At 33.1% G+C, this 18,907-nt stretch overlaps 1 protein-coding gene across 1 annotated transcript in view; it reads left to right on the forward strand.

Moving 5' to 3' along the window:
• The first annotated feature begins 11,915 nt into the window (after positions 1–11,915).
• The window catches only part of LOC117108547, a 14,966-nt gene continuing 7,974 nt past the window's right edge, over positions 11,916–18,907 (forward strand). The window contains exons 1-8 of the mRNA XM_033250591.1: positions 11,916–11,955; positions 12,974–13,114; positions 13,821–13,954; positions 14,294–14,408; positions 16,024–16,071; positions 16,221–16,411; positions 16,993–17,043; positions 18,224–18,310. Coding sequence (XP_033106482.1) covers positions 11,916–11,955; positions 12,974–13,114; positions 13,821–13,954; positions 14,294–14,408; positions 16,024–16,071; positions 16,221–16,411; positions 16,993–17,043; positions 18,224–18,310 — 807 coding nt within the window. The remainder of the gene's footprint in view (positions 11,956–12,973; positions 13,115–13,820; positions 13,955–14,293; positions 14,409–16,023; positions 16,072–16,220; positions 16,412–16,992; positions 17,044–18,223; positions 18,311–18,907) is intronic.

Raw genomic sequence — 18,907 nt, forward strand, 5'->3', positions numbered from 1 at the left:
TATTTAAGTTAGCTGTTTCAATAAATAAGTCTGTAACTGTATTTTCCTCTGTAGATCAATAAATATTGTAGAGTTTACATTATTGAAGGTATGGTATAATTTTTTTTTGATAGTCCTATTTTGCTTTTATTCATAGCAAATTGTAGTATAAATAAATATGGTATTTGTATTATACAAATGACTTCATATTTCCTTAATAAACCACAATTGTTGAGCTGCAAGTTTCAGTCAAGGAAATATTGTATATAATGTATCCTCTGTAAAAACACCCATCATTTACAGTGTAGCCTTTATTAAGATGCTAACCAATATAATATTTTTAAAAATATTTTATTCACTTCAAAAGAATTCTAAATTCTGATTTTTAGATAACTTTTTTTGGTTTTTGTTATAGTTTTATGATGATAATAATAGAGACATTGATGTACCTGAACATCAAAATATTATGTGATGGAATAAAATGCTCAGTATGAGATCAGTTAATAGAAAGAATAATAACTAGAACAGTCACTGCATAAAGTGGACACCTCCACCCTGTGTTGAATACCAAACTGAAACAAATGCACAGGTCATGTATGGGTGGTTCCATTATATTCTTTTGTGCTTGAGCGTAAAACATTGAATTTGACCTTGTTGTCCTATCAACTTTTTTCCCCAAAATGTTATCACCTCTTTCTTAGCTTATTATGTTAATTACCATTGCAGACTAAATATTACTGTATGATGATCCATTCCTTAGTTTTTGCGTAACATTGCTAATAGACAGCAATGAATACATCCTTCTCCTACTTTGCAGGGGGCAATATTCAACATCAAATCAAAGACATAGGCAATATATTATTATTTTCCATATATTGAGTAGTTAGATATTTAGTTTTTCTTCCATGGATTGATGAACCGATAGGCCTGAAGTATTTAAAATTGCGTTCATTCATAATAACATTTAGTAGGTTCATTGCAGTAGTGAATTCGCATGCGAGTTCATTTGAATTTTTTATTTTTTTTTTTTTTTTAATATGCCAAGTGGTATTCAAAGCTAGCCGGCATTGATTGGAAAATAATCATTGAAATGAAGTAATAAGAGAACTAAACAAGCAAGTTTATATTCAAGCTTTACAATACAAATAACTATAAATAATTCCATGGAAACTTAAATAAGAAAATAAAATGATTGCTAAATAATCAACAAATTAATAACACCGTTCCAACTGTATCTATATACATACTTAGATATGATCCTTCTATTCTACATCGTACAGCTGGAGCCGAAAATCTGTTAAGCACTAAACAGCATACTTAGATGATCATTGAGTTTTACTTTTGATTATATTTTTCTATTTGTATTTTAAAAAATATTATATATATTTATTTTATATATATTTTGTACTGTTGATTATATTTTTTATGTTTTTATATATTTTTAAAATATTTTATATATTTATATTTAATACCCTCTAAATGGCAAAATCATTGAAAACTGCTTTTTTTTGTATACCATTTCAATGCATATAACTTATTGGATCCTTTTCTAGTAGATAAGTAATTCAAAGGTATAATTGAATTTTTGAGGTCTTTTCTTCCAATATGTTATAACAAATGGTACAATGGTATATAGCATTGCAGTGATGAGGACTTGTTAGTAAAACGAGCTGAATAGACGGTACATTTGTACATTACTTCCTTATGTATTTTTGTCCGTTTATTTTCTTCTCTTATGTTGTTGTTAAGGTGTTCAAGGTTGTGACAACTGAGTCGCTATATAAATCCAGTAGTATTGTTATTATTATTATGTAAAAATGTGTTTAAAGCTTTGTAAATATATTCAAGCTACAGTATGTGGTTAAATTTTTGTCAACATACTGTATTGACTATATGGATATTGCTTAAATTATAAAGCCAGCCATAGATCTTAATTCCCAGCAAACACAAGACATTATTATAATATTCACAAACGTTGTGAATGTTGCGGTTAAGTTATGTAAAAAAAATACTATTATCATTATATTGTAGCAACGTTTTTAACATTATGTCATCAGAAATTAGGTTATAAAAATGTATTTATGGTTTTGCAAGAAAACATTCTGATAACTAAATTACAACATTATTATTCATTCATTCCTTCATTTAGTATTTATTTATTTCAATTCTTTCTCTTTTTTTTCTTCAAACATACAGTACATAAAAATAATATTTCATTACATATTCATAATTACAAATCAATATTAACATATTAAAATTTAAAATTTAAAAAACCAAGGAAATGGGTGAATTTGTGAAGCACAGCTTATTACATGATTATAATTTAATATAAATATACAGGCACACAAAAACCATTTTGCCCTGGGACACCTGTCATATATATGCCTACTATATGTACAACACAATGCCATTTCAACATATTGATAATTTGTACTGTCGTAAGTGGTGCTTTCAGATAAGCACCACTCGAATGAACATTGTACTGTAGCACGTATTTGGTCACTTGCGTTAGTGCAAAAAGTTGGGGTGTCCAACCCTTGCTTTACAATTTGCATGTTTCTTTTGGGAAAGCACTTTACCTTTCTTTCTCAACCCTTGGAACATACAGTAAGTTTGTACCTGGAGAGTTTTAACATAGTACTGACTAATGACTACAGGAATATTTTGGTGTGTTCCGGGCCTTTGATATCCATGACCAGGGTAATATCTTGTTAAGCGCAGGACAGTCTATTTTATTTGGCAATGTTTCTCGAATTAAGGTCATGCAATTTTTCAACCCTTCTGTGATCTCAGATCGCATGTGTGTGTTAAAAGTCTATCGTTGTTATTTAACTTCTGTTAAATTTTTTTTTTTATAATTTTAGATCAAATATTTTATAAATGAAATATTATTGTATAGTATTCAAATGCAGAGTCAAACTATCAATGTCAGTGTTGTCCATTGTCTGGAAAACTCAGAAATAATGTTCCACTGGCAGTGTTGCAAGTGTTAAAAACATATAATAAGTAATATATAATTATGGACATAATAATATAAAACTATGAACTCCAGACAATATCAATTACATTATTAAACAATATTAAATATTAAATATACCGAAATTAAGTTAGGTCAAAAATGCACTGAAACAACAATTTTTTATTAACACTATTATTATGAAGGTGAATGGAGTTGACAGTTACTTGATATTGGCTTCCATTCATTGAGATGAATATGAAATGTTTAATAACCATAAGATGAGTTTCAGAGACAGAGGAAGTGAGAGGCTATCTATGATCTAATTAGTAAGCCTCTAAAAGTTTAGGGGAATTTAACCTTTTCTCTGCGTAAAGCGTGACCTACTCATTTCCTTTGGATGTCAAAAGTACTTTGGGATTTTGTTAGTAGAGACGTGTAGTTTCATACTGTAATGGCCTTCTATAAACATGACTGCACTGATCTGTACTGTATTTCATGTTCCACTGCAGGAGGAAAGTGTCGTCCATCTCATCTGCTCTGCGTCATTCTACGCTATGGTACTCTCTCCCATGTGTTTTGTTATATTTTTTTTTAGCCATTTTGAATGAGTAATTAGCCTTTTTGTTTTGACCATTCTAACGTACAGGCTATTTGTTCACCATTGCATCCATCAAAAAGTAATTCCTGCAGTTAAATCCTAGATTTTGCTCATTCATCCTCTTTTCTCTCTGCCTCTTCTCCTTATTTGACCTCATAGCAACCAGTCCCTCACTTTGTGTCTTTTCTTTTGATCCCATCTGACCTTTTCCATTTTAAACAAATTTCTGGTATAATGTTTTCCACTCCTATTATTTGGCCAGTGGAAGGCATATTTGTGCTTTTGAAATAAAGTATATCAGTATCCCAGTATCTCCTGTATCTTATCCACTTTGTGTGACTATGGAGGTGTAGGTGTAACTGCCATCCAGTGGTGTGCCAAGTGGATATTTAGGAGTAGGAATGCTTGCCTAAGAAAACATTTATGTTTCCCCCACCTAGGCGACTCTCTAATGAATAATTCCTAAGCAACAAGGTTACACTCAACTAGTTTAAAACCACCTAATATCTCATTCTTCCAGTCTGAATCGATTCAATTCCCCTCCCCTCCTGGTTACACCGCTATTTCCGGCCGTCATTGACCTGTATTCTCTAATTCTCTTTGTGATTTTTTCAATTTCTGCTTCATCCATATTTTGTACTTGACCATGACTCAGCCATTACGCACAATATGCATCAGTAGAATACCAATATCTTAAATTGAAAGTTAAAGTTCTAAAAAAATGTTAATAAAAAATGTGACTGCCTCATGTTAGGAGTGAAATAATTTGGCAGGATTTTTTTGGGTTTTTTTCCTGTTTCTATTATGAGCCAGTTGATGATTGACTGCCAAAGCAGATTTTAAACAGGAAACTGAAAGAGCAGTGTAGAGTAATGCATTTGTTAGTATGATTGACTAGTATACAATTATGTCATCAAAAATGTCTTTTTTTCAATTTATAAAAGGAGAATTTAAATGACATTTTATTACTTTTTCTGAATCGAAGATATTCAGGAAATTTCTATAAATATAAAAATGTTATTTGATATTAATTTTGAAATTACAGATTTTCTTGAATTTTTTTATTTCACTTTTGTGTTTCTACATTGAATATTTTTAAGATTTGTTTTTTCGCTGCAATTTTGTATTTCAATTTCTATCGTTTTTTTAAATGTTTTATCTTATTAACTTTTTAATTGATTTCATTGATGATTTTGTACATACAGTATATATTGTAAAATATAATTTATTGATATTTAACTTGACAATTTTATACTAATTTAATTTAATTTGTTCTCATTGGCAAGGGAGAGCCACAAGACAGTGATTCAGTTTACTTTTTGTAAATCCTGTCCAGCCAATTGATTTTTTTTAATTTTTTTCCCCCTCTCTCTGTTTTTTGTGTTATAATGTTCTTTGGAGGAGGAAGTGAAATGATATTAAATTGCTTCTGTAGGTATAAACTTTGAACTGCTCAAAAACAGACAGTGATTCAGTTCACTTTTTGTCAATCCTGTCCAGCTAATTGAGTGTTTTTTCCCCCTCTCTCTGTTATTTTGTGTTATAATGTTCTTTGGAGGATGAAGTGAAATTATATTAAATTGCTTCTGTAGTTATACACTTTGAACTGCTTAAAAACAGACAGCTTACATATGTCCAGTGTGATGTGATTGGTTTCCGTATACTGTACCTAACAGTGTGATCAATGTTTATTAATCTCTAATATGTTTGCAAATGGAGTAGACTTTGAACTAATTGCAACATATCCTAAAGACCAATATTAGCCCTGCTAAAAAAATATTATTGTCAGCATCCTGTCTAATTTGAGTTAAAACATGGAGGACTTTTGGTGCAATAATTTACTGGTCTATGGTACTTTGTAAATACTTATCAAGGTAAGTACTTACAAAGTACCATAGACCAGTAAGTATTTACTGGTCTATGGTACTTTGTAAATACTTACCTTGATAAACGAATTAATTGGCTATTCTCCACCAAAAAAGAACACCCCCCAAAATAAAATAGAAACAGTCGACCTTGACCATTGATTTGTGTATTTGTGTACTCAGGTTTTGTACATGGACTTCAATAAAATTGGCTTCGTAATGCTTTCATGTCTTAAAAAGATTATACTGTTAGGCTTACTCAAAAGCAAGGAGGAAGTTCTTGAAAGCGAATTTAGTATTTTATATGTGGCAAAGACAAGCCAACCAGTCACTCGTCGCAAAAATCGATTTTGAGTTATTAATACAGGGTTAAAGAGTAAAATAAGAGCTATAAAATGGTAAAAAAATCGTTCAAATCTGACATTTCCTTCTGAAGTTACAAGCATTTAAGTGTATAGCTGTTTGAAGAACAATATATGAGAAATCAACCTTCAAAGTTTATGATTTCAGGCATTTCTCATGCAGAAACTATCATAAAATCATTAAATAGTGTTGTTTTAACATTGAAATTGGGAAAAATAACAGCACAGCATGATGTATAGATACATAAACCTTAGTTTAGTGAAATAAAATAGATTTTAAAAAATTTTACATTCTAGCATGTTCTTGCTATTTTCTCTGAAACACAATTTGCGACGAGTGACTGGTTTGGCTTGTCTTTGCCACATATGGCAATGCCATACCTGGCCATACTATGGTATGGATTTATTCGGTGTAAACATCAAGGATAACCCACGAAAGTCGAAAGAAAACGTATTTCCAGTGGGGTCCTTCTGGTGGTGATTAGCAGTACACCGGGAGACAATCTCGTACTCTTTTCCAGAGAGTGTACTGCATTCTTGAACGTGCACATGGGCCATATAATGCACATGTGACCAACAGCTTAAACTTGTCATTCAAAAGATGCGCTATAGTATTGTATTCAGCCCTCCAGCTGAAATACAAGGAGACACAGCGACAGGAATTGAACCGGGGACCTAGAGATTTCCACTGTTCAGCGCACACAAAGTGACTACCAACAGTTTAGCCTACTGAGCTAAGCTGCTCTCTACACTAAGATGATTAAAAGAGTGATGGCTTGCAATTTTAAATCAAATTCAGTTCTATTAAGTATTTATTTGGCAAAGTCACCTAAGAAAATCCTAAAGAATGGATTTTAAAGTGGTGAAAAATTTATCATTATTCATGGATTCCCTTTACTCTAGAGAATTAAATTATTGCTAACTTGGGATCTATCGTAAAAATTCCCATACAAATAAAATCGTAAAGGTAAGTGGTTTTGGTGTACAGCAGTTTGTGCTTCGAGTAAGACTTTCCTTTCGTAGAAGAATCCTAAATTTTCATGAGAAAGTGTACCTAGGGTTGCCTAAATCAAAACTGACTGGCTGTATAAAATTGTTATAAGATTAAAAATTGTTAATCTTATTAATTTAAGGATTAATAAGATTAACAATTTTATAAAACAGTATGTATATACTAGCTAATGGATCACAGGTCCTTCTAGGCTATGTTGATGTTTATTTAATTAAGTTGATTTATATAAAATTCAATATATTGTTATTAGTGTTTGATTTATGTTTAAAATTGAATTAGTTTATTATAAATTACTGTATAATATTAAAATGAAGTAATCATGTAAATATAATGTTATATTGTTAGTAAATTATATTATTATTAATATTATTGTACATTTAATGTACGAAGTTACAGGAAGAAGGAATACTGTAATAACAAAGAGATCCGGAATGGTTTGGGATTATGTATCATAAGTTAAATAATAATGATAAAAGCTCAATACTTTAGTTTACGTGTTTGTACTAAATTTCGGGAACTAATTCTCAGTGGTCAAGGTGCCAAGTTTATCACGTTTCATAATTTGACATTGAAACAAGACCTTACATGATTTCTATTAATAATATAGGCCAATTGAAATTAACCATACAATACTTTTAGTTAATTTTGTGTTGTGTTCTACATTTCTAGTAAAATGAAGGACATAAACATAATTACACTACAATGGAATGGATATCCATATGGTACGGATTTATTCACCAAGAATAATCCACGAAAGTATTTCCAGTGGCATCCTTTTGGTTGGCATTGGACAGTACTAACACCGGGAGACAGTACCCTACTCTTTTCCAAGTGAGAGTGTACGCTTTATGCACAGATGCAGGAAGAAGGAAGATTAGCAAAGAGATCCGAAACTGCTTGGGATTATGTATCAAAAGTTATATAGTAATGATAATAGCTCAATACAGTTTACGTGTTTGTACTTTTTTGAGCATTTTTATAGTAATTTCCTCCTTTAAATATACAGTATTCCTCTCAAAAATGTGCCTCAAACACGGTAACATACTGGGCGGTTGCACCCCCTAAATTGTATTAAAAAAAATAATTGTTGTATTGTTGTAAGGTATGAGAGTGCAATTTCCGGGCACCAGAGTCAGGCGCGAATCCAGACCTCTGCGCACCATTCGCCAATATAAAGTGATAGCAGTGACTGGTGGTCTGGCAATTCCAACTCTTTCTGTCAGAGAAGCCACCTACCTAAACCAAAGAGAAAAATATATAGACAAAATAAACTTTTTGCATTGTCTAAGTATTAATCAAAGAGGGACTATAATTAAATGGACTGCGTGATAACGTATGGTACACCGTTGAGTTCTTTTATTATTATTATGATTTATGTCACAATGTATGGTTAATACAAAGTCCATCTCAGGGAGGATAGACTATACATGTGCGTTGATTCGTATAACCTTATTGAATGGCATATATAATTTTATTGTATTTTGTTATTGTTATCTAAAATTAAACCAAAGTGAAAACATATTATTTTGATTATTACTTTTTGATTAATGAATTATTATTTCATTATTTTAACGAATGCTATTTGTTAAAAGAAACAAAAACAAAACAAAAACAAACAAAAAAACAAGTCTTTAATGGAGTTGGTAGCCTAATTGTATATCTAGAGCTTAAAACTTACGGACACACATTGATATAGTACATCTAAAAGAAAGTCAAAAATGACCACCGAGCATTGAGAGACTGAAAATGAACACTTTAAAAGTTGTGGTCATAAGATTAGTTTTAGAACCGCATTATTAACAAGAAATTTAATTTTTAAGTGTCGGCGCATGCACTGAAAACATATTTTTTTTTTTTTTTAATTGGATTTTGTGTATAATGATTTTGATAAACAATTCTCTGTACTATCTATTAAACATTTAAAGAATGCACTTCCTTACATTGTGGTCATATTAGTCTGTAATATTTTTAAAGATCATTCAACAAACAACATAAAACAAAAACTCCCACGTCGTACATGCATAAAACGTATAATTTCCTGAAATTTGGATATAGAGCGGACTTCCTTATGATTTAGGCCTAAGGAAATATAAATGTAGGCTATAAGGGTCGGAACTTTGTAGGTGAAAAAATGTTTTCTTTATGTTGTGGTCATATTGGAATATAATATCATTAAAGACCAATGAACAAACAATATGTAACATATATCAAACTTTTAGGTTTAACTTTCCGCTTCCGAGCATGCATATAACGTAATTTTTTAATGATATTTTTATGACAGTCGAGAATGTACTGATTATATAAGTTGATAATTACTGTTGTCTGATTGTGTGCATTGAAAATGTGATGACGAACTCGGGATACGGGCCTTGGTTGACACACAAATATCAACGGGCCTGTTAATTAACCTTGCACAAATCCTCCTCCTTATCATCATCATCACATCATCATCATCATCGCAATTATTCATTGTCCATGGTAAAATGAGGGAATCTATGAATTCAGTGTGTATTCATTCATCAGTAAAAGTCTCGTAATGCACGTAAGTTCACTTCTCAGCATCTAGAAAACAAAACATTCCGAAGCTAGGAGAACTCCAAGACTACCGCAAACCACCCCCTCACCCCGCCCCATGTCTAAAATAGTTTTCCACCGATGGAACAAGCAAAAATTACGTTCTATTTTCATGACCCCGCCCACTCAGGGACCACATATGCGGGATAGTCAGGGTAAAGCTCGGTTTCCATAGAATTGCTCACTCTATCAGCGACAGTTGTCGGGAAGGTTGAACCTGGTTAAACTTTTCCGATTGCGTTGCAGACGCAGACGAATCAGGGTGCATTGCTAGCTGCCCTGAGCAATCAGGAAGGCACCCCAATTCGTCTGTGAACCACAACTGTCAGCTACTGTCGCCGATAGGAAACCGAGCTAAATCTCTGGATCCGCGCCTGAGAGGTCCCTATTCTCAAAATTTTCTATTCCCTCAGCCCCAACCATGGTGGGGGCAGTGAGGTGGACCCTCGCACACCCTCTACCGCCAAATTCTGCATCCATCCCAGATATAAAAATTAGTGGTACACCACACCTTATATCCGTCCTATCTTTACACAAGTTAAATACACACATGAATGTGGACAACTTATTTGTTAAAGTCTTTCAACCATTACCAAGCAAACTTCAAACACCAAAGTATTAAGTTTGAGTAAAAGGAAGATATGATCTGCTGAACAAAAGCCTTTGATAGTTATAAGAACATGCATTGTAATTTATATGCCAAACCCCTGAGGTGTTTTTCTTCTACCATTTACTGCATGACTACTGTGTACAAAATCTACCAAGTTGAGTGATTGTCAGTGGTATGTTTTGAATTGAAAATGAACCTGTCTCTGAACATATTACTTTTTCTGGATATATGGCACAATTTAAATTCCATCGATAGATTGATTGTTAGCGAGTCACTTATTGTACTTACAGAATCGGCCGTGTTCATGGTAGCGCCTATGGGGGAGGGGGATCTTCCCCTTCCATCGGACAAGCCTGGACCTCCTGTTGTCCGACACACAACTAGGTTGTCGAATCATAAAAATTTAAAAAAAATAATTTGCCTATCCAAACTACAGTATTTTGACTGCCAATCCCAAATATTGTGATCTAAAATCATATTTTGGACCAAGCTAAGCCATAAAAACTCTCCCTGTTAACCTTACAAGGGAGTTTTTATTCAGGGCCATCGACCGAAGCTTCACGTCCATGGGTTTGACCCCTTCGTTGTAATGAATTAACAAAAAATACTGTAATTAATTTGAATCCAAAATACATTCATTTAATCATCGTTTCATATCATCTGTTTACTTTGGTGTCATTGGTATTGGTGTTGTTGTGGGTCCCGCACAGGGTCAATCACATTCCCCCACTCCCAAAGGACAAGATCATGCTCACAGAAATGAAAGTATTGAATTAAAACAAAGTAATGAAATTGGATTGGTTTTGTATACTTCCTCTTTCATGTATCCGGTAATAAAATTATTTATATCCGGCATAGATTCCAGGCAAATGATTGTTTAAAAAAGCAGATAATAAACTTAACCACCACTCCTATGCCGTAGGTTAAATGATATTTCATACATAGGGAAAAAAGGTACTATCATGTTTAAATAATAGTACATTTTTTCCCTATTGCAATGCAAACTCTAGGCCGGACCTAAAATGTCGCTGTGTAATTTATAACATGCACGGACGGTGAAGGGAACTGAGACCTCAGCAAATCACCAATAGACAAATATTAATTAAATATTAGGGAAACAGAAACATTTTGGCATTCGACTAAAGTCTAACCATAATTGATAATTGTCCACAAGCATTGTCATAGCAACACCCTATTTGGGTTGGTCTAGGTGTATTTTGTAATAAATTAACAAGAATACTGTAATTCATTTGAATTAAACGTACATTCATTTAATCATCGTTTCATATCATTAGTTTACTTTGGAGTCATTGGTATTGGTAGTAGTGTTTTGCATCTTTCACAGGGTCAATCACATTCCCCACCCACAAAAGAAAAGGTCAAGCTCATGGAAGTTTGATTTTTACCCTCAGAGCATAAAACAAAATAATGGAATTGGAAAGGCGGCGTGTACTTCCTCTTACAAATAATTTTAAACAGTAATTTTTTACTACTTTACTATTTTAACTTGTTAATATCTCATAAATTTCTTGTCATTGCCAAGTGGTTTTGTCTTGTGATTTTTCATGTAATTTTATCCATTTTAACCAAGGCTAAACAAATTTTGAAAAATGAAAAATATGTCAATCAGTCATTCAATCAATCCAATTCTACCATAATGTCTTTCAGTTAAAATGTTGGTTTCACTTCCATTGTAGAAAAAAGTTAGGGAAACTACCTTCAAATAATAGACCAATTCTCAAAAAAATTGTATGGTTCCTTATAATCCGTATACAATGGTTTAAATATTTCATTGTATATTTTTGTCTGTTGCTGCTTGTACATCTGTAAAATTAATTGGAAAGTCTGTGTGCCTCTTACTTGTATCCAGTGATAAATTGTATAACACATATGAAAAATAATCAAAGACAAATGTGATAGATATTTAAGTAAAACAGTGTTTAATACATTTTAAGAATGTCATCGAATGAACATGGGGAGGTGTTAATGGGTGATGGTAAATTGAGCCGACTTTGGTGGATATTTTTATTTGCTTATTTTTGAATCGCATATAGGGGTGCGAAGGTGAAGTGGGAACTCACTGTTTTGGTGGTTAATGCTAACTTGGAGAAAACAAGTCAAGAAGTAATTTGCAAAAATATGGTTATAAATGATTTTTAACTTCTTGAGTGTAATTTTTTTTTGCTTCCATCATTTTCATTTGGGGGAGAGGGGTAACTGGGGTAGGTGGCGCACATTTCCTTTTTTTGTGTCTATCCTAATTCTGCTATGCGATTCACTTAAATCATATGCAGTTAGAAATTCTTATTTTCAATTAAGTATTGTAATAACTGCATAAAAGCAAATAAAAATATCCACCAAAGTCGGCTCAATTTACCATCACCCATTAACACCTCCCCATGTTTATTCGATGATTTTTTTTTAAATGTATTAAACACTGTTTTACTTAAATATCTCACATTTGTCCTTAATTACTTTTCATATGTGTTATACAATTTATCCCCGGATACAAGTAAGAGGAAATGCACACAGACTTTTGCAGGTAAGTTCCATCCATCGATTCCTGGTAGACCTACATTTATGAAAGCATTACTAAAATTATAATAATTTAGCCTACAGTATCTGAAAATATTGAATGTTATTTTTATAGTTTTTAGCATACTAGAGACAGTATATATTTAACATGTTGGGTGCCAAGCTTTTTTCGTAGTTGTCCTCATATACCAAGGCATAGAGAGCGCCACAATAAGGCCAAAAAAAAAACCACTGCCACATCTCATTCAAAAATTGGATATGTTGCTCTGGTGATTAAAATCTCTAGAATACCATAATTTGATTGGTTGTCATGTAACAAATTATTGCCCTGGTCACAAAAAGACCAGCATATATGCCAATAATATATAACAAGACATCAAACTTAGAGTCAATTTCCTAATTGGACCAATGAAACATACCTATTTCTAATCACATGACTGTAGTGATTACATTATTAATATTATTTTCATGTTCCTTAGCTGTTTGCCCGAATTGGTTTGGCAACGATGGCTCAGCACCACCAGCTGAAAATATTGAAGTTGACTCTTATGTGACAACTTATACAGGTTATCCTTCAAAGTTTACAAAACTGAATATTTCATTTGATTTGAATTTGAATGGTAAGTACTATAGGTAATAATTATTGACAATAAAACAAAATTTTGCATCGGGAAGAAATCAAATATAAACTGTTTACAGTAAGCATAGCTTATATCAGAGTTTTTCCTAGTACTGTAGATGGTTGAATGGGTGCCGTTCTCGAATAAGTGCTGCACTAAACCAATCTTTTTAGCTAAGCGTCGTATTATACATTACCCTGTGTGTAGTGAAACATTTTGAGAAAGGGTTATAAATAAAACGTATACAGTGTTAAAATACATAAATATTAAACAATGAAGATACAAAAATTTCTTTATGATTGTTTATTTTTATGATGACGTAGGACCTATGATAGGCCTACTAAACCAAGGGAATACGTGAAATAGGTAACATGGGAACGGGCATGGAAAGCACCATGGCAATTTTTTTGTAAGCGTCTGCGTCGCTCTCAAAAAAGCCTCCAAGTCTCAGCACTTATTCCAGCATTTACAGTAAACAAAATACTGTAGTGTAGTCTTCAAATAAGTCTCTAAAATGATATAAAACAATGAATTTGTATGATCAGCACATTATTTGTTGAAATTACAATTCATGCCTAATAATAATAATCAGTTGTGTTGTCACTTATGTTTAATAGTCGCATATCAAATGCATTTATCACTGTATCTATGTAAAGAAACTGGAAACAATTATGATTGCAACAATATGATATTCGTTCAATTGTAGGCTCAGGAATATACAGAGGAGTAGGTATTGAGATACAACACCTTGACCCGCTAAACAATGAAATGTATTGTCATTACATCAATTTTACAGACGAGCTTACCGATAATGATCTCCTGACCGAGGAAGATACAGTTGTAAGTTTAATAAATAGAGTGTGAAGAAGTAGCCAAGTATGATTAAATGTAGTGGGTCTTCTATACACAGTCCAACTTAGTGTACATTTGTTTTCCGAAACAGTTTTCTTTTATGCAATGATGGTATTGTCTTTATAATTTTGAATTCCCTAATGATCAATAAGAATAATCCTTTCAATCTTTCACCAACTCGAGCTAGAAATAATTGCTTTTATTAAAAAACAAGGATATCTTAAGTAGGGTTTTCTAGTAACAATGTTGTATAAATCTATTTGATCATCTTCAGTAATTTTGATTTATAGTTTTAATTTAACATTGTATTGTTTTATGTACCTATAGAGGAGGATATTCTTTGACTGTTCAAGACCAGTCCGTCCTGGTGGAGAGTATTTGATTAAGATAAATACGATGCCTTCCACTGAGAAGCCAGTGTTCAAATATTATTGGCCACCAAGTAAATATAGTTTCTTAAGTTTGTCTACTGTCTACAAGAGTGTTCTTTTAATCCTTGAGAGTGAATTCTGTATGGCATGCCAAGGCAACACACGCTTTAGGTGTGCTATAACCCAGAGCCTCATATCTCGTTGTAAACCCTCCTCCTTGGATCAGGACTGCAAAATGTAGGACCAATTTACACAAACTAATTGTGTGCACTTTAAAGAACCAGGACACTCTTTGAGAAGAGCAGGGGTTAGTCTTGTGTTCTGGTTCGATTTCGAATTATGAAAAATGTAGGCTGTGGCACCGAGACCTCTGACGATTAGTGCCCAAAATTAATGCAATAATAGTATATTGACTATTCTATATTTTCGGAAAATATTTCAGACGCTCCAAATCTTTTTCCTATTCTTCCTTCTTCCTTTATTCTTTCACAATTTGGCGTTATTTTTTTTTCATATTTTTCATAGTTTTATACACTCCCATATAGTCATTTGTTTTAGGCCTAGTCTAGGCTATCAGTGCCTATTACTATATTATTTAAATATACACTTTTAATAGATAATATTAATTTAACATGGACATAGTAATTCATACCTAAAAATTACATTAAATTTATATATTAATATAATAACGTTAACAAATAAATAACAATAATTAAACCGTGTACATAGTGTATCGCTAATACAATAATAAGATTAACATTTTCAATCTTACAATAAATTTTATACAGCTGGTATTATGTATTGACCTAGGCTACTACGGCTAATGACAGGTACGCTTTCACCATTAAAGGCTATTTCTATGAATGGAATGACCTGTACGAAACACAAGCTCCTGTAGACCAAACCCAGTACCGTTACAATTTTAATCATGCGGGAAATATTCTCAAGATGCATATAATGTTTCAGTCTGAATGATGACAGCATACATATATTTTATATTATATACCACATACATATATTCTAGGCATAGGCTTAGCCAGCAAACAGTCCGGCTGTCTTTTGGAAGGCCAACAATTTAGGACAGTCACTTTTACGGTGACTGCTTGGACGGCTTGGACTAATCAGATCGGCCTAGCCTAATTGATCCTGGTCTACCTTTAGCAAATTCCTTATATTCTTCAAACGCATGCACGTGGCTCTGCAAATACAATAGGCCCTACTTGAGATTCGGTTCCCTCATGGCCACGCCCACTGGCCTCCATTTTTGACGGCCTATTCCATTTTTTCTGGCTAAACCCCTGATTCTAGGCATCTGATTAAGAAACGGGCAATAGAAAGTACTATTCCCCTGGGGATAGTACATTTTGCTGAAGACTAAAGTATGCGACCTTTAAGAGGCTGAGAGAGATTGGCCATTTGATCGCCTACGCCTAGGAATTGTACTATTTTCATTACTTGTGGTCTTGTAGAATCTAAGTATGAGGTATATCAAACAAATATTGACTACTCTAGATTTGGGGAACGGTGAAATCTATAGCCCCTCGGTGATGTGGAGACCGTAGCCTACGGTCTCTGCATCATCTCAGGGCGATAGATATCACCATCACCATTCCCCTCATGAGCAGTCAATATTTTATAATATTTTTATGCAATGTCGTTTATAGAATGTTTCCATTGTATTATTAGGTTGCTTCGACAGGAAAAATGATGTTTATTGTCAAACACTTGAAGAAGGTATGGTAGAGTAATAATCTTAGACATGTAATCTAAATAACTTTTAACATATTTTAAGAAATGTTATTTTATTTTTTACTTTACTGTATTTATAAACAAACACCATTCTGAGATAATTTTATGAACTGTTAATATATTTTGTTTAATAGATTTACCTAGTGTTTGGTCACCGTCAACCTATATAGTAGATGGTGGAGGTGATAGACGTGTTGAATTAATCTTCAACCTTGCGCCATATGACTTTGATATGTACCTTGTCTACCTAAAAGAGAAAGAATTAATTAATGATCAGTATCAGCCAGTGTCACACAAGCCCCTGTACTGCCTTGAGATACATGTAGTAAGTACTCCTTCACCTCATCAGGGGCAGATCCAGAGATGTCCGAAAGGGGGGGCTGAAAGTGGGGCCGATTGAGATAACACTACCCAGCCCCCCCCCCATCTAAATTCACCCTTGCTCATTCAAGTGGTATGCACATTTTGTCAGAATTTAAGAAAAATTTTTTGTTCAGACTGCACAAGGAAATTTGACTTAGTTTTAGTGTTATAGACCCAGCCTATCTTTACCATTGCAAATTTTAAAATCACATGTACTCTCATAATCACCTTTAAAAAAATACCTCAAGGGTTCAGGAGGTGAGTGTCTAAATGAGAAAAATAATAAGCCACTAGATGCTCATACAGGGCATCTTGACCTAAAAACGGTGTTTGGCTGCTATCCTCCCCACCCCCTGTAGTGCCACTACTGAATTAAGCTCTCAAAATCGGTTGTAGTTTAGGATTTATATATTTTATTAAAGTATTAATTTTTATGAGCCAACTGAAAAATAATATATAAAGGTCGTGTGAAGTGTACATTAATTAATTATTAATTAAAAAAGTGTATAGTTCGTTCATGCTGCTTTACTTGTTTTTCTACAGAAAAGTAAAAATGTGACGTCCGAACGTTGTCCATCTCAAGAAACATTTCAGGTATAAATTTAATGCTAGTGGATAAATAATAGTTCTAAGGCTTCTACTTAACTGAGTGATCTTTATGATTTCATTCGTGTTTAACATTAGCTATTAATTAAGCTATACAGTTGCTCCAATTTCAAAAATGATGAAAGATGCAGTTTACCCTTAGAGTTTGCTATATAAATATGTGTTTTAAATTAACTTTAAATGAATCTAATGTAGTGAAATCTTTAACAAAGAGAGGGAGTGCATTCCGAAGGGAAGAGGCAGATGAAAAAAAGCTGCGTTGTCAGGTGATATGCCTTCGTTTGGAATTTGGGACAGTAAGCAGTGATTTATGTGCAGAGCGGAGACGACGAGAAAGAGCATAGCGAGGGACAAGTTCGACAAGATATGATGGTCCAAGGAATATAAGGGCCTTAAATGTTAAAATAAGAATCTTAAAGAAAATGCGTTGCCTGACAGGTAGCCAATGAAGTGTTTTTAGCAGAGAACTAATATGTGAAAAGCAGTGAGCAAGAAATATTGATTGATGTTTTTTGCCTCAGATGCCCAAATCTGTACATGTATGCAAACTTTAAAATTTTTGATATGTCATAAGTAATAAAAACAACTTTAAAATTGTTTTTTGGCAATTTTTTTATGAAGATATAGGCCATTATGACTTACCCCTTACATGACGTCAGTGTCTTAAGCTACTGTTGTAAGCCTCCCATCGGACAAGCCGGACCAAAAAAAAAAAATTTTTAAATAGGCCTACCAAGCCAAAATATGTGTTTCACAGTCATAGAGTGCCATTTCTGGCCATCCAGAGGTCCTTGTTTTTAAAAAAATTCTCAAAAAACCCTCCCCTGCTCAGGCATACAAGCTCAAACCCCCCGTCGTACAGCTTAGCCCACAGAAAATATATCCTAGAGTGCCACTGGTTGTAGCCAAAAATCATATAGCGTGGCGCGCAGTGTTATATGTGACACTGTACAACCTTTGGTTACAGTAACACTGACATCACGCTGCTAAAGGGGCAAAATCGTAATGGCCTATAACTTCATAAAAAATTGCCAAAAACTGATTTTAAGGTTGATACTATTACAAGTGACATCAACAATCCCTTCTAGGAAAAAAAAATCATCTTCCTAGTTCCCTTTTAAGACAAGACCAGTGTTAATTTAATACTTACTTTGTATTTACTTTTCAGTTTAATGAGACTATTTGGAAAGAAAACAATGAAACTATGGTAAAGATTATTTGGACTGATGTCAGAGAAGCTATATACTATGTTGAGGTATATTTAATAAAGCCTACAAATCTTGTTATTTTTATATGAAAAGAATTTATAATGATCAATGTCCTTGTCATTGTCACCGTCATCAGCGCTCAGGAGCGATTAAGCCTAGTATTATTAATACTTTCGGTGTGCAAAGATATAGAACTCATCATCTTTGCGGATGATACCAATATGTTTCTAAAACATAATGACCCTATATATGCATGTGATATGATGAACTATGAATTACACCGCCTGTCAGCATGGTTTAGAGAAAATAAGCTGACAGTCAACACCAAAAAAACTAAATATATCATATTTAGAGGCCGCAATAGTATATTTCAGTTTACTAATGTACAATTATCAATTAATAATTCTGTACTCGAAAGAGTAACTCATATAAAATTTCTAGGAGTTAATCTTGATGAATTTCTATCATTTCATAACCATATTGATGCCATCGCAAATAAAGTCTCAAAGGTAATAGGAATCTTGAATGAATTGAAATATTTTTTACCCTATTCAATAATGTTACAAATATATAAATCCATAATTCTCCCCGACTTAACATACGCAATAGTCGTATGGGGCCCCTTCAATCCAACAAAATTAAAC

Source organism: Anneissia japonica, unplaced genomic scaffold, assembly GCF_011630105.1.
Source record: "Anneissia japonica isolate Jap-2015-1 unplaced genomic scaffold, ASM1163010v1 scaffold287727_len1644234_cov201, whole genome shotgun sequence".
In the NCBI taxonomy this organism is placed as follows: domain Eukaryota; kingdom Metazoa; phylum Echinodermata; class Crinoidea; order Comatulida; family Comatulidae; genus Anneissia; species Anneissia japonica.